Source organism: Plecotus auritus, assembly GCF_963455305.1.
Source record: "Plecotus auritus genome assembly, chromosome: 6".
Classification (NCBI taxonomy): domain Eukaryota; kingdom Metazoa; phylum Chordata; class Mammalia; order Chiroptera; family Vespertilionidae; genus Plecotus; species Plecotus auritus.
The window spans coordinates 3,257,345-3,274,722 of NC_137773.1; the positions used below are offsets into that span (position 1 = coordinate 3,257,345).

A 17,378-nucleotide genomic window follows, 5' to 3' on the forward strand; every position below is an offset into this window, starting at 1 on the left:
GTAAGTACACACAAACACACAGAAATTACATTTTCTTAAAGATTTAGGTTGAAAAGTGTTAATCATGCCTTATATATATTTATTTATTATATATTAAAAAACAAAAAAATCATCCTCAGCTAAAATTTTGCCAGAATCCAATGATGTTTAAAAAATGTTTACATTGTAAATATTTGTAACTGAATGATTATCCACCCCTGTAATTATCTAGCTAGGTATCAGATTAAGAATTAGGTTTTTTAAAATTTGCACGCATTTTTTATTCCAACCTAATTAAGATGATGTAAAAGTTTATTGCAAAAACACCCACACAAAGTGCATAAAAAAATTTTGTATCATTACAATGCAAGAGAAAGATTTAAAAGTCATTTAAAAGTTAAATAGAAAAAATAAAATTTATCCACAAATTTGCTAAGGTAGGAGTATAAATCTTTCTTTAAAAGTGTAATTAACTTTATTTTGGCAATTACTGTCACTCTGTAGAGCGTAACTAATTCAAACCAATTTAAAGAAACATGTGGGACAACATTAGAGTCAGTACTACTCAGCATAAAAATCCAAATATCTGGGGGAAAACTCATTTAAAATTATCAATGATTTTATTAACAAATTGAGTTAAAATTTTTTTCATTTGTTTACATTGATCTGAGTACTATTTTCTTTTTATATTGCTATCTTTTGCAAGGTTTCAAAATCTGTTTAGGTAGTAAATGTCTGACTAAAAGAGTGTTATTAAAGGTATCTCCATGTATGATAAAATATGTTTGCTTGTTTTTATAATAAACAACAGGCTCATCTTTTATCAGGTAGGCCATTAAGACCAATTAGCTAATAAATACTAATATAAACAACTATTAATGATACTTACGCCGCATCTCATTAATGACAAACATTGGTTTAATAACATCCCCAGGATTACTGAGTGCCTGGGTGATATGTGCTTGCATTGTACACATCATACAAAATCCTTCTGCATGACCTGAAAGATAAGAGATAATAATCCTCCAAATCAGTGAAATAGGACTCTACATACACATCAAGAGATACTATAGAGACACTCCTGACATAAATAATAGTAACAGCTATCGTGTGTCATGCACTGAGCCATGTGCTTTTGTCCACTGTCACTTAATTCTCCCAAACCCTAACTGATAAGTATGTACTGACTCTTTTACAAGAGAGGAAACTGAAGTTCAGAGTTAAAAACTTGCCCAATGTCATGCCCTGGCTGGGTGGCTCAGTTGGGTGGAGCGTCGTCCCATATACCAAAAGGTTCCGGGTTCGATTCCCAGTCAGGGCACATACCCAGGTTTTGGATTCGAGTCCTGGTCAGGGCACGTACGGGAGGAGAACGATCTATGTTTCTTTCTCACATCGATGTTTCTCTCTCTCTAAAAATCAATAAAAACATATCCTTGGGTGAGGATTAAAAATAATTTTTCCCAATGTCAAATAGTTATTAAGTGGCAGACACATAACAATCAAATCATACTCTAATTTCAAGGCCTGTGTTAATTACTCTCTATACTGGAAAAATGATATTTTTTGCACACTACCATTCGTCTCAAACAAGAAAAGAATCTCTCCCATACTGGGGATTGGAAATCTCTCTATAAATATTTGGCTTTTTTGGCCACATACGGTGGTCTCATTGCTGCTTTTTTTTTTTTTTTTTTTCTTTCTGCAACTTTTTATTTATTTATTTTACTTATTTATTTTTTTAAATATATTTTGTATTGATTTTTTACAGAGAGAAAGGGAGAGGGATAGAGAGTTAGAAACATCGATGAGGGAGAAACATTGATCACCTGCCTCCTGCACACCTCCTACTGGGGATGTGCCCACAACCAAGGTACATGCCCTTGACCGGAATCGAACCTGGGACCTTTCAGTCCGCAGGCTGATGCTCTATCTACTGAGCCAAACCAGTTAGGGCTATTTTTAATATTTTATTTATTGATTTGCAACAGAGAGAGACACACACACACATGGATTTGTTGTTCCACTTATTTGTGCATTCATTGGTTGATTTTTGTATGTGCTCTGACTGTGGATCGAACCCACAACCTTGGCATATTGGGATGATGCTCTAACCAACTGAGCTACCCGGCCAGGGCCTTACTTATTTTTATTGATTTCAGAGAGGAAGGGAGAGGGAGAGAGAGAGAAGCATCAATGATGAGAGAGAATCATTGATTGGCTGCCTCCTGCACGCCACCTATTGGGGATCAAGCCCTTGACCAAAATTGAACCCGGGGCCCTTCAGTCCGCAGGCCAACGCTCTATTCACTGAGCCAAACCGGCTAGAGCTCTACAGCTTTTTAAAGGGTGAAAACACTCTTAGCTCATGACGATGTGGTGCTGCTGGCATCTAGTGGGTAGAGGCCACAGTGCTGCTAGCATCCAGCAAAGCGCAGGACAGCCCCCAACAAGGAACTACCTGGTCCCAAAGGCCCCAGTGCTGAGGCTGAGAAACACTTTCTGAAACTAAAGGCTGCTCAGAACCTGCCTCACAAAGTTTTAAAAGTCTCAAAAGAACCCAATCTATTTCCAATTAACATAACTGTGTCCCTGAACAAAGCTAAAACATACTTATAGGAATATTTTTTATTTTTAGAAATAATATAATTTTAATAATCTAGCACCCAACAACGTAAAATTCTAAACTAAGAGAACAATGTAAAAAAGCAGGAATGACCAAGAACAAGAAGAAATAAACATAAACAGACCCAGAAATGACACTCAGTAGAATCAAAGGACAAGGACCTTTAGAAAGACATTATACACATATTTATATGTTCAAGGAGGCAGAGAAAAAGCAAGAGCATGTTAAGAACAGATAAGGAAACCGGCCCATTTGTACTTTAGAACTGAAAAGCAAAATTTCTGAGATAAAAATACACAAGGTAGGATTAATAACAGATTGGACTGAGCAGTATAAATTATCCATAATGAAACACAGAGAAAACAAAAACTCAAAACAACAGAAAACATAAGCATAGCATCATTGAGCAGTGGGACTACATCAAGTTGTCCCTAATACACATGTAAATGAAGTCTTTCAAGAAATGATTGTTGCCTTAGCTGGTGTGGCTCAGTGGATAGAGCGTCTGCCTGTGGACTGAAGAGGGGACTTGCAGGAGGCAGCCGATCAATGCTCTTTCATCATTGATGTTTCTCTTTCTCTCTCCCTCTCCCTTTCTCTCTGAAATCATTAAAAATATATTTAAAAAAAAGAAACGATGATTGTCTACAAAGGTACAACATAAGGGAGTCTTTACAGTGATGGAATGGTTTTGTGTCCTGACTTGAACTGGTGGTTACAAGAATCTATACCCGTGTTAGAATTCACAGAACTGAATGCCAAAAAACGTTGACTTTATGTTAAATATAAAAATTAAGTGTTTCAATAACTGAAAGGTACACAGATTTGAAACAGTAACCACAAATGTAAGAGCCCAACAAACCCTAAACAGAAGAAACACAAAATCAACACAAATGACCAAATTGCTGAAAACAGTGATCAAAAAACTTATTTTTATCTTTTTGTTCATTCACTAGAGGCTGGATACAGGAAATTCACGCAAGAGTGGGCCTTCCTTCCCCCGGCTGCGCACTGGCTTCCCTCTGGCTGCCAGCAGGCACCCGGGGTCCGGGGTCCCTCCGGCCACCGCAGGCACCCAGACTTCCCTTGCAGCCCCGGACACGTAAGGATGTCCTGTCTAATTAGCATATTACGCTTTTATTATTATAGAGTTTAGAAAGAAAGTGGAAGGGGAGAAGGAAACACTGATTTGTTGACCCACTTATTTATGCATTCATTGGTTGATTTTTATTGTTGTTAATCCTCACCTGAGAACATTTTTCCCATTGATTTTTAAAGAGAGTGGAAGGGAGGGCGGGCAAGACGGGGGCGGGGGGGAGAGAGAAGGAGGGAGAGAGAGAGAGAGAGAGAAACATCGATGTGAGAGAGATACTTCGATTGGTTGCCTCCCACACACCCCCAACAAGGCCTGGGGATCAAACCTGCAACCCAGGGATGTTGCCCTTGACCAGGAATAGAACCTGGGACCCTGCAGTGCGCAGGCCAATGCTCTAACCACTAAGGAACACCAGCCATGGCTATTGCTTCTTTTTTTTTTTTTTTTCTGCAAAAAGCTTTGTTTCATCTGATCCAATGCATGGGAGAGGGCTCCGGGGTGGATAAAGAATGGCTAGTAGTTTCGGGAAGAGGCTCAGGTAAAAGCCAGAGACACCAGGGGAAGCAGGGGGGCCTCTGAAAAGCCTCTGGGCTCCAAAGCTCCTCGCTGTGCTTGAGGGTGAGCCTTTCGGAGAGACACTGGCCCAGCCCAGCCTGGGGGCCCGCAGCTGCGGAGGTGAGTCAGGTGGTCGCCCATCTTCTTGATGAGTTTCACCTCCTCATCCAGGAAGTGGCTCTCCAGAAAGTCACAGAGCGGAGGGGCTGCACGGGTGGGAGCAGGGCCTGCAGCTCCCCAAGGGCCGGGACAGGTGCCTCTCCGAGGCCAGGCGGCTGCCACGGCGGCCCGAGTTTTGCCCACTCACCCTGGGAAGGTTTCTGCACGTCCTGGGAGAGGATGCGGCCGCCATGCTTGTTTTGCAACTTTAAGAGATGCTCAGCGCCCTCATGCTCCTCTGCCAACTCTCGAAGAAGCGGCCCCCACCCTCCAGAGCCACATCATCACGGTCGAAATAGTAGCCGAGAAAGAGGAGGTTCCGGAGGCCCGCAGATGCGGGTTGGCCAGGCGGCTGACCGCAGCCTCCACCTCCGTGAATAATTCTGACAAATTTGGGAGCTCATGGCTGTTCGGCAACAAGGAGTTAAGGTAGGAAACCCCGGTGTGATGGCTGGTCCTGCAGGTGGTTCTGAGGTGGGGACTGGAGGAGACGCAGGAGAGTGCCGGAGGCTGGAAGAAGGGGCGCCCCTGGGTCTGTTCCGTCCAAACACTGTTGAAGCAAGAGACGGATCCAGGACCAAGGGCACTGCCCGTTGATTCTTGTACGAGTCATGTTTTTAAATCTACTTTCTTAATCCGGGCCTTTGGGGCATTTTTAGAACGTTTGTATTTAAGATGATTATGGATGTATCAGAAGTTAAGTCTGACAATTTATATTTTGCTTTTTGTTTGTTCTTTCTGTTTCTCATTTGTTTTCTTACCCCTGCCTTCCTGTGGGTTACTTGAATGTTTTAAATTATTGTAATTGGATTTATTTATAATGTTTTTGAGTGCATCTAGAAGTGAAGTACAGTTTTCCTTATTCACAGACCACATGACCGTCTCTCTATAAAATCTTAAGGAATCCTTCTTCAAAACACTACTGGAATTAGCCCGGCAGGTGTGGCTCAGTGGTTGAGTTTCGACCTATGAACCTGGAGGTCACTGTTCCGTTCGAGTCTCTGGCGGGGCACATGCCCAGGTTGTGGCTTGATCCTCAGTATGGGACATGCAGGAGGCAGCTGATCAGTGATTCTCTATCATCACTGATGTTTCCATCTCTCTCTCCCTCTCTCTTTCTCTTTCTCTCTGAAATCAATAAAAATATATTTGGACCAAAAAAAGAATGAAAGAGATTTTAAAAAAATAAAAATAAGTGAGTTTAGCAAAACTGCAGTATATACGATCAATATCCAAAAATCAATTGCATTTCTATATTCTAGCAATATAAACAATCAGAACTGAAATTTAAAAACTATTACCATTTATAACAACTTTCAAAAAATAAAATACTTAGGAATAAATCTGATTTAAAATGTGTACATTATATACAACATTGCTAAGAAAAATTAAAGATCACCTAAATAAATGGAGCATACCTTGTCTGCGGGTCGGAAGACAGTATTGTTTAGATGTCAACTTATCCCAAATTGATTTATAGCAAGCGTGTCAAACACGTGGCCCAGAACGAATATTTTTGTGTCCCAGCCAATATAATGATATGTAAGAAACGTTTTAATAAAAAATTTTTAACTTAATTTTTACAATATCCTGTTATACATAATTATTAATAACAAACTACAACATTCGCTAATGACGGATTACTATAACCGTGTTGCATTCATTTCCCTTATGCACAGGTGCACCATTTCTCTCCACTAATACCAGCAGCGAATATTTTAGCAGCCAGTTGCCACGTCATTAGTCCTGTACTGACTTGTTTGGTGTGCGCAACAGGGAATATTTCGCTTTCCGAGAACAAGAAAAATAGGTTTATTTGTGTTAAGCTTAATCTGTGCAGTTATTCAGTGTCTGGTAAGTTAATGTTCAAGAAAAAGTATTAACTTTTATTAAAATGTTCTATTATTTTGTTAACAATTACTCATTTATTTCAGCCCTTTGTATTCAGTATGTCTCTATCGAAATAAACCTATGTTTCTATGAAAATTGAAGCTTTTGGTTTTTTGCAGCCCACATAAACTTAAACCTTATTTGGCCCATGTTAGCCTTTGAGTTTGACATGCTTGATTTATAGATTCAACATGACCCCAATCAAAATTCCAGAAAGCTTTTTTGTAGAAATTGACAAAGTGGTTCAAAAATTCATTTGGAAATGCGAAGAACCAAGCATGGCCAAAACAACTTCGAAAAAGAAGAACAAAGTTGGAGGACTTACCCAATTTCAAAGCTTAAAATATACAGTAATCAAGACACTGTTATTGTGTCAAAATAAATAATGGATCAATGTAACAGAATAGAGAGTTCAGAAATAGAGTCATATGTATATGATCAAGTGACTTTTGACAAAAGTGAAAAGGCAAATCAGTAGAGAAAGGACTATATTTCGAACAAACAGTGCTGGAACAACTGGATATCCATATTAAAAAATATGAACTTCGATCCATTCTTTACAACATAAACAAAAATCAACTCAAAATGGATAATTGTAAAACTATAAAACTTCTAGCCCTAGCTGGCTTGGCTCAGTGGCTAGAGTGTCGGCCTGTGGACTGAAGGGTCCCTGGTTCGATTCCAGTCAAAGGCACATGCCCAGCTGCAGGCTCAATCCCCAGTAGGGGGCGTGCAGGAGCAGTCAATCAATGATTCTCTCTCATCATTGATGTTTCTATCTCTCCCTCTCCCTTCATCTCTGAAATCAATAAAAATATATTAAAAAAACAACAACTATAAAACTTCTAAAAGAAAATACAGAGGAGCCCTAGCCAGTTTGGCTCAGTGGATAGAACCTGTGGACTGACGGATCCCAGGTTTGATTCTGGTCAAGGGCACATGCCTGGGTTATGGGCTCGATCCCCAGTAGGGGCACATGCAAGAGGCAACCAATCAATGATTCTCTCTCATCATTGATGTTTCTCTCTCTTCCTCTTCCTTCCTCTCTGAAGTCAATAAAAATATCTATACTAATAAAAGGGTAATATGCTAATTAGACCGGGAGACCTTCCAGATGTTCTTCCAAAGCCATGGTGGCTGGACTGAGGCAGAGGTGGTTAGGGGCGATCAGGCCGAGGGGAGGGCAGTTGGGGGTGATCAGGCCGATGGGGGGGGGGCAGTCGGGGGCGAGGAGGCCAGCAGGGGGGGCCAGTTGGGGGTAAGCAGGCCGGCAGGGTGGCAGTTGGGGGTGATCAGGCCAGCAAAGGGGGGCAGTTGGGGGTGAGAAGGTCGGTGGGGAGGCAGTTGGGGATGAGCAGACCGGCAGGCAGAGTGGTTAGGGCCGATCAGGCAGGCAGGCAGGTGAGCGGTTAGGAGCCAGCAGTCCCGGACTGCAAGAGGGATGTCCGACTGCCGGTTTAGCCTAAACCAGCAGTTGGACGTCCCCCAAGGGGTCCCAGATTGGAGAGGGTGCAGGCCAGGCTGAGGAATACCACCTCCATACACGAATTTCATGCACCGGGCCACTAGTATTTAAATAAAAAAGAAAATATAGAGGATATCTTTGTGACCTCTGGTTAAGCAGATTTCTTAATACAACACCTAAACAATAACTGATAAAAAGAATGAGGTGGAATTCTTCAAACCTAAAAACATGCTCTTCTAAAGTCAGTGTGAAGAGAATACGTTTCTCCAGATTGGGAGATAATATTTGCAAATTACGTATCTGATAATGAGATTCTATCCAGGAACTATAAAGAACTCTCAAAATTCAACAATTAGAAAAGAATCCAATTTTAAATCGGGCAAAAGATATGAACAGGTGTTTCAGCAAAGCAAATACATGGATGGAAAATAACCATGTGGTAAGATGTTCAACATTATTCATTAGGAAAGTGCAAATTAAAGCTACAAGTAAGGTATTACTGGACAACACACCTATTAGAATGGCAAAAATTGGAAAGGTCACACCAAGTATTAGGCGAGGTACTGAGCAACATGAAATTTTCCTTCACTGCTGGTGGAATGTAAAATACCACAATCCCTTTGGGAAACAGTTTGAAAGTATCTTAAAATTAAACACAGACATACTATGGGACCAAGCCATCCCACTCCTAGATATTTATCCAAGAGAAATGAAAACATGTCCTATGAAGACTTGTTTACAAATGGTCATAGCAGCTGAACTCATGATGGCCCAAAATGGAAAATAACCCAAATGTCCATCAATAGGTGAATGAAGCCCTGACTGGTTTGGCTCAGTGGATAGAGCATTGGCCTGCAGACTGATAGGTCCCAGGTTCGATTCCGGTCAAGGGCATGTACCTTGGTTGCGGGCATATCCCCAGTAGGGGGTGTGCAGGAGGCAGCTGGTTGATGTTTCTCTCTCATCGATGTTTCTAACTCTCTATCCCTCTCCCTTCCTCTCTGTAAAAAATCAATAAAATATATTTTTTTAAAAACTTAAAAAAAAAATAGGTGAATGAAGAAACAAACTGTGGTACATCCATACAGTGGAATACTACTTAGCAATAAATATTAATTATTGATACATGCAACAACATGAATATAGAAATAATTGTGCTGAGTGAAAGAGACCAGGAAATATGAGAACATATACTGTATACAATTCCACTTATATGACATTCTAGAAAATACAATCTAATCTCTAGTAGACAGAAAGCATATCAGTGGTTTCCTGGGATGGAGGGGATGAAGGGTAGGAAAGGGCAAAAGGGAGCAACTTCAAAGGAGCAATGGGAAACTTTAGGGGGTGGTGAAAAGGTGCATCATCTTTTTTAATATAATTTTATTGACTTCAGAGAGGAAGGGAGAGGGAAAGAGAGAAACATCAATGATGAGAGAGAAATCACTGACTGGTTGCCTCCTGCATGCCCCACACTGGGGATCGAGCCCACACATATGCCCTGACTGGGAATCGAACCATCACCTCCTGGTTCAACCTCTGAGCCACACAGGCTAGGTGCATTATTTTAATTGTGGTGATAGTTCCATGGGTATATACAAATCCAAAATGCACCAAATTGTGTATTTTAAATATGTGCACTTTATTATATATCAATTATCTATAATCTATAATAATAAAAGGGTAATATGCTAATTAGACCAGACATCTTCTGGACATCCTTGCTGACGAAGCAGGGGCCGGAGGGAAGCCAGCCCAGGTCCCAGGTGCCAGAGGGAAGCCGGTGCCGGCAGCTGGGGGAAGGAAGGCCTACTCCTGCACAAATTTTCGTGCATCAGGCCTCTAGTACGTCAATAAAGTAGGGAAAACAGAGAAGAGAGAAACCGTCAATAGCATGAAAAACAGGCAGCACCTAACTGTGGACAACGGGAGCTTCTGAATTTTTGTCTCGGCCGTCTCTCTTGCTGTCCAGGTGCCAGGGCTAGGTTTTCATCCACACCCTACTTTCATTAAGCACAAAGTGATAGGAAAGCTGTCTGTGGGGAATGAATTATGGACTTAGAGAGGGAGGCAATGCGGGCAAGTAGAACGTCCATTCTGTAATTTAAAACCCTCTGGCATAACAAACAACTCCAGGCAGCGAGGCTCCAGGTGATTTTCCTTTGGTTTCTTTAAGTTTTCTGTACTTTCCAAATTCCTCACAAGCATTATTTTGCTCTTTGGGGGGAAAAAACAATTTTAAAAGAACCAGTTCAAGTTCTCCATTAAGAACTATTCAAAAAGAAACCAAGGGCTTTTTCACACTGATACTTAATGAACAGCCACCTGAACATACACATGCAAATCTAAGCTTAATGTAGATCGAAGAACAGGGAGACTTCATTTACAAAGGCTGAAGGATATTTACAACCTGTGTAGGCCAAATCCTCAAAAAAACGGGTATGTTCTAAATCAGGGGTGGGCAAACTTTTTGACTCGAGGGCCACAATGGGTTCTTAAACTGGACCGGAGGGCCGGAACAAAAGCATGGGTGGAGTGTTTGTGTGAACTAATATAAACTCAAAGTAAAGGAGCGGAGGGGAGAGCAAGAGAACGGGATAGAACAGCCGGATCCGGCCCGCGGGCCGTAGTTTGCCCACGGCTGATCTAGCCTCACAACACAGGATGGATACCAGAAGAGGCAGGATTTTAATCCCGCTTGGTGGCAAACATTCATGCCACATTTTTTTAGCAAGTGTAGAAAGCCAGCAAAGGGTTCAAACATGCCAAATGCTGCTAAAATATGTTTCTTTTAAAATAACTTCACAGGTCAAATTAGGTGCCAAATGCTTCTTACACAATCTGAATACAAATCTTACCGTCTTCCTGCCTGGTTTCTAAAAGAATTAAGCCAACTGCTTCGTGATCATAGAATTCTTGGCTAATTCCTCCCTTTCATTTCAGAGAAAAAATGCAAGTAGGTGAGATACCACAACAAAACCCATGTAAGGTAAAACGGAAGACTTACATGTCTTGGAGTGTTCGTGCGATAGCATGTAATTGGCGAGAGGCGGCGTGTACGTTAAGCACTGCAATGCTGCGTTGGCGAAGCAAGTATTGCCCAAATTCTGGAGCCCAGCTCCAACTCTGTGAGTTTGTTGCCACTTCAGACAAATCTTCTCAGACGGGAAAAGAACTTTCTGTGGAGGAGCAATGCCATCACCCAGGGCTAGAAAAGTAAGAAACAAATATTTAGTAACAAAGCTCCGCATGCTTTTGAAGCTAAATAAACAGCAACACATCCAACCTGAATCTGAAGATTCTAAATCTTATTACCAGCTAACCAGGAAGACAGGGGATAAAGGCAGAACTCAGAATGTGAGGAACTCTCAATGATTTGGTCTCTTCAATAAAAAAATATATTTAAAAAACATGCCCTAACTGGTTTGGCTCAGCGGATAGTGTCAGCCTGCGGACTGAAGGTCCCGGGTTCGATTCTGGTCAAGGGCACATGCCTGGGTTGCGGGCTCGATCCCCAGTTGGGGGCGTGTAAGAGGCAGCCGATCAATGATTCTCATCATTGATGTTTCTATCTCTCTCTCACCCTCCCTTGTTCTCTGAAATCAATAAAAAATATATTAAGCCGAAACCAGTTTGGCTCAGTGGATAGAGCGTCGGCCTGCGGACTAAAGGGTCCCGGGTTCGATTCCGGTCAAGGGCATGTACCTTGGTTGCGGGCACATCCCCAGTGGGAGGCGTGCAGGAGGCAGCTGATCGATGTTTCTCTCTCATCGATGTTTCTAACTCTCTATCCCTCTCCCTTCCTCTCTGTAAAATATCAATAAAATATATAAAAAATATATATATATATTAAAACACAAACAAACACCACCTAGTATTTTTAAAAACATCTTTAAATTTTAAAAAGACAGACATCTACTTAGAGAACTATAGTTAATTGAAAAGTTAATAAAATGCTTGTTCATTTCAATTCTCACCAAAATGAAGTTTATCCTTCAACAAATTAGAAATTTAAAAACTACAAATATCATCCGGCCAGTGTGGCACAGTGGTTGAGCATCAAACCATGAACCAAGAGGTCACTGGTGCGATTCCCGGACAGGGCACATGCCTGGGTTGCGGGCTTTATCCCCAGTAGGGGGCATGCAGGAGGCAGCCGAATGATGTTTCTTTCACCAATGTTTCCATCTCTCTATCCCTCTCACTTCCTCTCTCTATAAAAACCAATGAAAACATATTTTTAAAAAATTAAATTAAATTAAAAACTACAGTATCATAGTAATTAAAAATAATCTTCCTTGTTATGATACGTATGTTAATCATGAATAAGCAGCAGAGGAAAATGAAGCCCATCATAATGTAACTGGCTGGCCACTCAGGCAGCAATATGTCGTGCAAAATAAGAACCCTCTAAAACTACCAATCCATTGGCAGCATTTATACAGGAGTTTCGTGGAGTAATTCTATCTTTTAAAAAGTACCTTGATCCTTCTGTGGCGATGGTTTTGATTTATCAGGTACAGATGAACTTGAATACACTACAGCACCAGGTACTGGTCCTAAAGAAAGCGTGTGATTTGAAACATCATTTAATGAAGACACAGCACCCCAGCTGGCAGACCCTGCATCCATGTCTCCAGGTGAGACTGCCTCGGAACTGCCAGGCTGATTCTGATAGGTTGAAGGGTCTGAAGATTCAGAAGCTTTGTCAACTATGGTCATTGTTCAACTCTGCAAAAGACAAAAGCACACATTTCTTTCATAAGATCAGGAAAGTAACCTACTTATTCTACCATTAGATCTCAGGAAGCTATTCTAGTAATGTTTGACTATCTTCAAACATAAAAGTAACAGTATTTTTCACTTTGTAATATTTTCCTCAGGACATTTAGTATTGTCTACTCTGAACACAGCAACAATTTTTAATTATAAAACTTTCAATGGGCCTAGCCAGTTTGGCTCAGTGGAGAGTATCCGCCTGCAGACTGAAGGGTCCCGGGTTCGATTCTGATCAAGGGCACATGCCTGGGTTGCAGACTCAATCCCCAGTGGGGAGAGTGCAGGAGGCAGCTGATCAATGACTCTCTTCATCACTGATGTTTCTATTTCTCTCTCCTTCTCCTTTCCTCTCTGAAATCAATAAAGATACATTTTTTAAAAAAACCTTCAATGAAATATTTGATTACATATTATCATTCTATTCCATGCCTCTTAAAATTGTCACAATTTATAATCAGGCACCTCAATTTCCAATTTGATACCTTTACCAAGTACCTATACTCTTTCTTTCTTAGAGCTAGAGCTAGAATTGCTTAGAACTAGAATGTGAAATGCACTAATGCATGTGACTCAATTTTCAATCCATATATAATTCTCCAGGGAAAAGTCTCAACTACACAGAGAGAAAATCTAGCTTTAATTTTGAGCATAAAGTCCGAAAGACATTGTTTGAAATACATTGCATTTTTTAAAGTATAGGAAGTCTCACCTCTGAAGCATTTTTCTGGAGACTCAGTTATTTGGCATATGTGACTTTTACAAGGAAGCCCAATACAATTAAGTACTTTTATACTTTTTATACAGTACCTTATTTAATTTTCATAATGGACCTATGAGACATTGGACAGAATTCACAGGATCTATAAAATACACCAGCTCTAACCCAAACTAGTCAGCCACTAGGACTAGGGACCAGGTCCAGCATTCCTGACTGGGGTTCCTTCTGGCTATACCAACCTGTCAATAGACTGCTTTTAAGAACGTTTCCGAAACTGCCAGGTAGCAACCAAATCTGGTGTGCCCTGACTGCCCCCAGCACAACATCTTCCTACACCTAGCCTTGGCACTGCCTGCGCCAAGAACCTCTGCACACACACACACCCTCCCCCCCGCCCCCCAAGGTCCATTCCCACCTGCTCTCTCTGGTCTCAGCACATGCTGTTCCTTTTACCTCTTCTCCATCCTTCCACCTCCAGCCACTTAACGCTTCCACTACTCAGTTTAGAATTCATTTCCTCTGGGACACTTTCCTTGACAACCTCCTCCCCCAAGAACTGGGTTAAAACCCATCCTACAGGCTCCCAGCACCCTGTGCGGACTCACACAGCAGCCCTTCAGCACCTACGGCACAGCAGGTTCGCTGCTGCTCTCCATCAAGTTCTTCCCGATACCCCCTGACTGGCACACAGAAAGCTTTCCATACAGGTGTTGGACAAATGAATGAATTCTGGAGATAGGAAATAACGAGTGTTTGTTTTAGCGCCAGTTTGTGCTGAGTGATTCATATACAGTATCTCATTTAATCCTTGAAAAACTACGAACTTGGAATAGCCTTTAAAACTTGTTTTAAAAGTATTCAATACAGGAAGTGGATAATAAATACCCATGTACATGCCACCTCAACAAATGTTACAATGCACTATCTGCTCATAAGAAGTTTTTATTTTAAGCCTCACATTTTGTTATAAGTTTAAATAAAGGCATGATTAAATCTCCCCCAAAAGTCTAACCTTAAAAAACTTTTTGGACACTTACATAAAAACAGAAGATGTTATTTAGATCTTAATAAAATAAAAACTGAACTGAAATTTTAAGTCAATCTAAGAAACTGAGAAAAAGAAAAAAACAAAAGGGGAAAAATAAGGTACTGGACCTTCATTCAGGAAGAAAACTTGAGCCATATTATCCAAAAAAAAAAAATTCACATTTGTCTCATCAAAGAGTCAAAAGAAATTCTGAAACAGTGTGGAGACAAGAGTAAGAAAACAAAAGAGGAAGAGGAAGGGAAGGAGGAGGTAAAGAAAGAAAGGCTTACTTACAATGACGTTAAACAGCAAAAACCTTGATTTTCCCGAAAGACATCCTTTCAGGACAATCATTAACAAATGACCAAGTAAAACCATTTTACTGGCTCAACTGCCTTTTCTGAGGGGAGGGAGGGGTTCTTATATGAAAAAAAAAAAAAAAAAGAAGAAGAAGGAATGCATACAACTCGGTCATCAATAACCATACAGCATTATACTGTTGGGAAAGCGAACCAAACCATCCATTCATTTTCATTTGTACATTCCGCCAATGAATTCTTACCCTGACACCCTGGGGCATCCAACTAATTCCATCAGCCCCGAGAGAGACCCTTTCTGGAAGCCAAGCAACGCGGTGCAGGCCTGAGGATGCAGACCCTGGCACGTTCTATGCGCTCAGCAGAGCTTCCCAACATCACTGCTACAAACCTCAGGACATTCACGCAACTACTTCAGTGAAAAGTTACCATTTCTCTCAACATGTTCTGGCGATACACAAGAAGTTACAAAAGCATGTTTGAAAAAAAGCAAGTACTATAAGAATCAGGCTGGATGTGTGTTTCCTCTCTTTTATTCGCAAGTCTTCATGTTCTGAGTCTCTTACATGGTATTTCTCCCTTAGTATTTCTACCAAATGCCAGAATGCACTATTCTTTTTTTATTTTGAGTATGTATATGCTATTGAAACATTAAGGTACCCCACATACATTGAAGCAATATCAGTACACTAAAAAGAAACTGTTACTCTGCTGCTTCATACACAATGTAATCCACATTCCTGTACAACCGTCAGAAGACACAGCTTGACTTGTTATTTTTAAGACAGCAAAACAACCAAGCCTTAAACCTTTACAAAACAGTGTAGACTTGATTCAATGACAGAAAAGAAAGTGAAACTGACCTTGGGTAAATTAAGTGAAACTGATTATTCCCATGCCCAATGCACTCTGAATGAATGTCAAGAGGATTGTTTAAAATTTACAACTCTTAACAAAATTTCAGCCTCCACTAAAATGTCTGAGAATGTTGCTGTTACCTTGATAAAAGAGGCGTTAACTAGTTTTTCAACCAGCTTTTCTGTTGTTTTAGTGTTTCCACTTTTAAATAATCAACGTGCTCTCCCATAAACAAGTAAGCCCCAAGGCCTTCCTACATATGAAAGAGCTACTCAACAAAGTAATCTCAGCTGCATTCATCATCACCAGGTTAAAGTCCTACAATGAGAAACTTCTGTCCCGTCTAATTTTCACTTCAAACATCCGAATCTGACCTCCTCCTTCCCCGACCCCTCCAGGTAAGTTGGCTCTTCCTGTCCCGAAGATAAAGAACACGACCCAGAGAAACACGCTTTGGGGGACGCACCGCCGGGCCGCCCCCCTCTCCCCGGCGGCACCGCTCGGCACCGCTCAGCCCGGCGGCCGGCGTGGGCAACTCGGACACTCGGCGGAGGAGCCAGGTGGACGGCCCCGCGAGGGCGGCCCGCCGTGGGGCGCCCGGGTAGGAAAAGTTTGTATCTTTTGGGGTGGAATGGGGGCGGGGAGGCGAGTCCCGGGCTCCGAGGGGCGCTCGGGGGCGGGAGGCAGCAGCCACGCGGGGGGCGGCAGGCGGCCAGGGGACGCCCGGCTTCGCGGCCGGCACACGCCCACCCCGGGCAGACCCATGCGGGCCAGGCCGCCCCGGAGACACCAGCCGGGCCCGGCCCCCGGGCCGAGGGGGCGGACTGGGGCCGGGTGGGGGTGGGAGGGCAGTGTCCATGGCAACCAGGGGGTCCGGCCTCCCGGCGCAGCCCGGTTCTCGGGGCGCCCCGCCGCCGTGGCCGCCGCCCCCTCCCCAGCGGCCTGGCTCGGCCGGCGGTAGCGGCGCTGCCACCGGCGCGGCAGGGTCCCGGGCGGCCCGCGGCGGCGGAGGGGGCGGCGGGCGAGGGGCCGCGCCAGCCCCCGGCGGGCCGCGCCGGCAGAGGGGCGGCCGGGCCAGCCGCGGCGGAGGCGGGCGGAGCGCTCTGCGGGCCCCACGCTGGCCAGCAGCGGGCGGGAAGGAGGCGGGAGCTTACCTGACCCGGCTCGGCGCTCGCTCCATCCCCCTCGGCCGCCGCCGCCGCCGCCGCACACAGCCCAGCCGCCCGGCGGGGGACAATGACGTGCCTCCATCCGGGCACCGCCGCCGCCGCCTCCGGGTCAGCGCCGCGCCCGCCGCGCCCCGCCGGGCCGCCAGGGGGCGCGCCGAGGCTGCGTCCGCACGCGCCGCCGCCCAGGGGCCGTCGCGCAAGAGGCGCGGCGCGCAGTTAACGGGCCGGCGAGCGCGGGAGGGGCCGTCGCCTGGGCGCCCCGGGCGCAGGCGGGCGCGCGTCACTGCAGCGCCGGGCGCCGCGAGGAGCGCGCTGATTGGCGGGGCCGAGGCCGCGCGAGGTCCTCCCCCGAGCGGTCGGCGGCGTCCGCGGGGCCGAGGGCAGGCCCGAGACAACCCTCCGTGTCTGCGCCCGGGGCCGATCCGCGCGGGTGCACGCTGGGCGCGGGCTACCCGGGCCGCCAAACGGCCACGGCTCCGGGAGAGCCTCCTCCGTGCGCTCCTCCGCCAGGACGGCGGCCACGCCGGAACCCAGCGGTGCGCCCGCGGCCGTCACACTCAACTGTTACGGGAAGCGGCGGATATGGTACCTGCGTCCAGACAAGGCCGGGCCCTGCCGGCACGAGTTCATCTCGGGTCCGAGCATTCCACGGTCTTTGGGGGCAACTAATCCAGCGCAACCCCCGAGTGCCAGGTCCATCCCACTTGCGACTTATGGGTGCCTCCACCGCGAGTGCAGCG

The 17,378-nt window shown here is 44.1% G+C and overlaps 1 protein-coding gene and 1 pseudogene across 2 annotated transcripts in view; both read right to left on the bottom strand.

Annotated features, from left to right (window-relative positions):
- Positions 1-16,744, bottom strand: part of USP42 (ubiquitin specific peptidase 42) — a 36,200-nt gene extending 19,456 nt beyond the window's left edge. The window contains exons 1-4 of the mRNA XM_080676348.1: positions 16,624-16,744; positions 12,252-12,501; positions 10,778-10,978; positions 869-979 (exon numbers count right to left, since the gene is read on the bottom strand). Of these exons, the coding sequence (XP_080532474.1) occupies positions 869-979; positions 10,778-10,978; positions 12,252-12,492 (553 nt within the window). The 5' untranslated portion in view covers positions 12,493-12,501; positions 16,624-16,744. The remainder of the gene's footprint in view (positions 1-868; positions 980-10,777; positions 10,979-12,251; positions 12,502-16,623) is intronic.
- Positions 2,341-4,819, bottom strand: LOC308252451 (ferritin light chain-like; annotated as a pseudogene). Its single transcript has 2 exons — positions 4,275-4,819; positions 2,341-2,371 (listed from the first exon to the last, which is right to left on the bottom strand). The product of its transcript is annotated as a ferritin light chain-like (transcript).
- Positions 16,745-17,378: the final 634 nt, after the last annotated feature.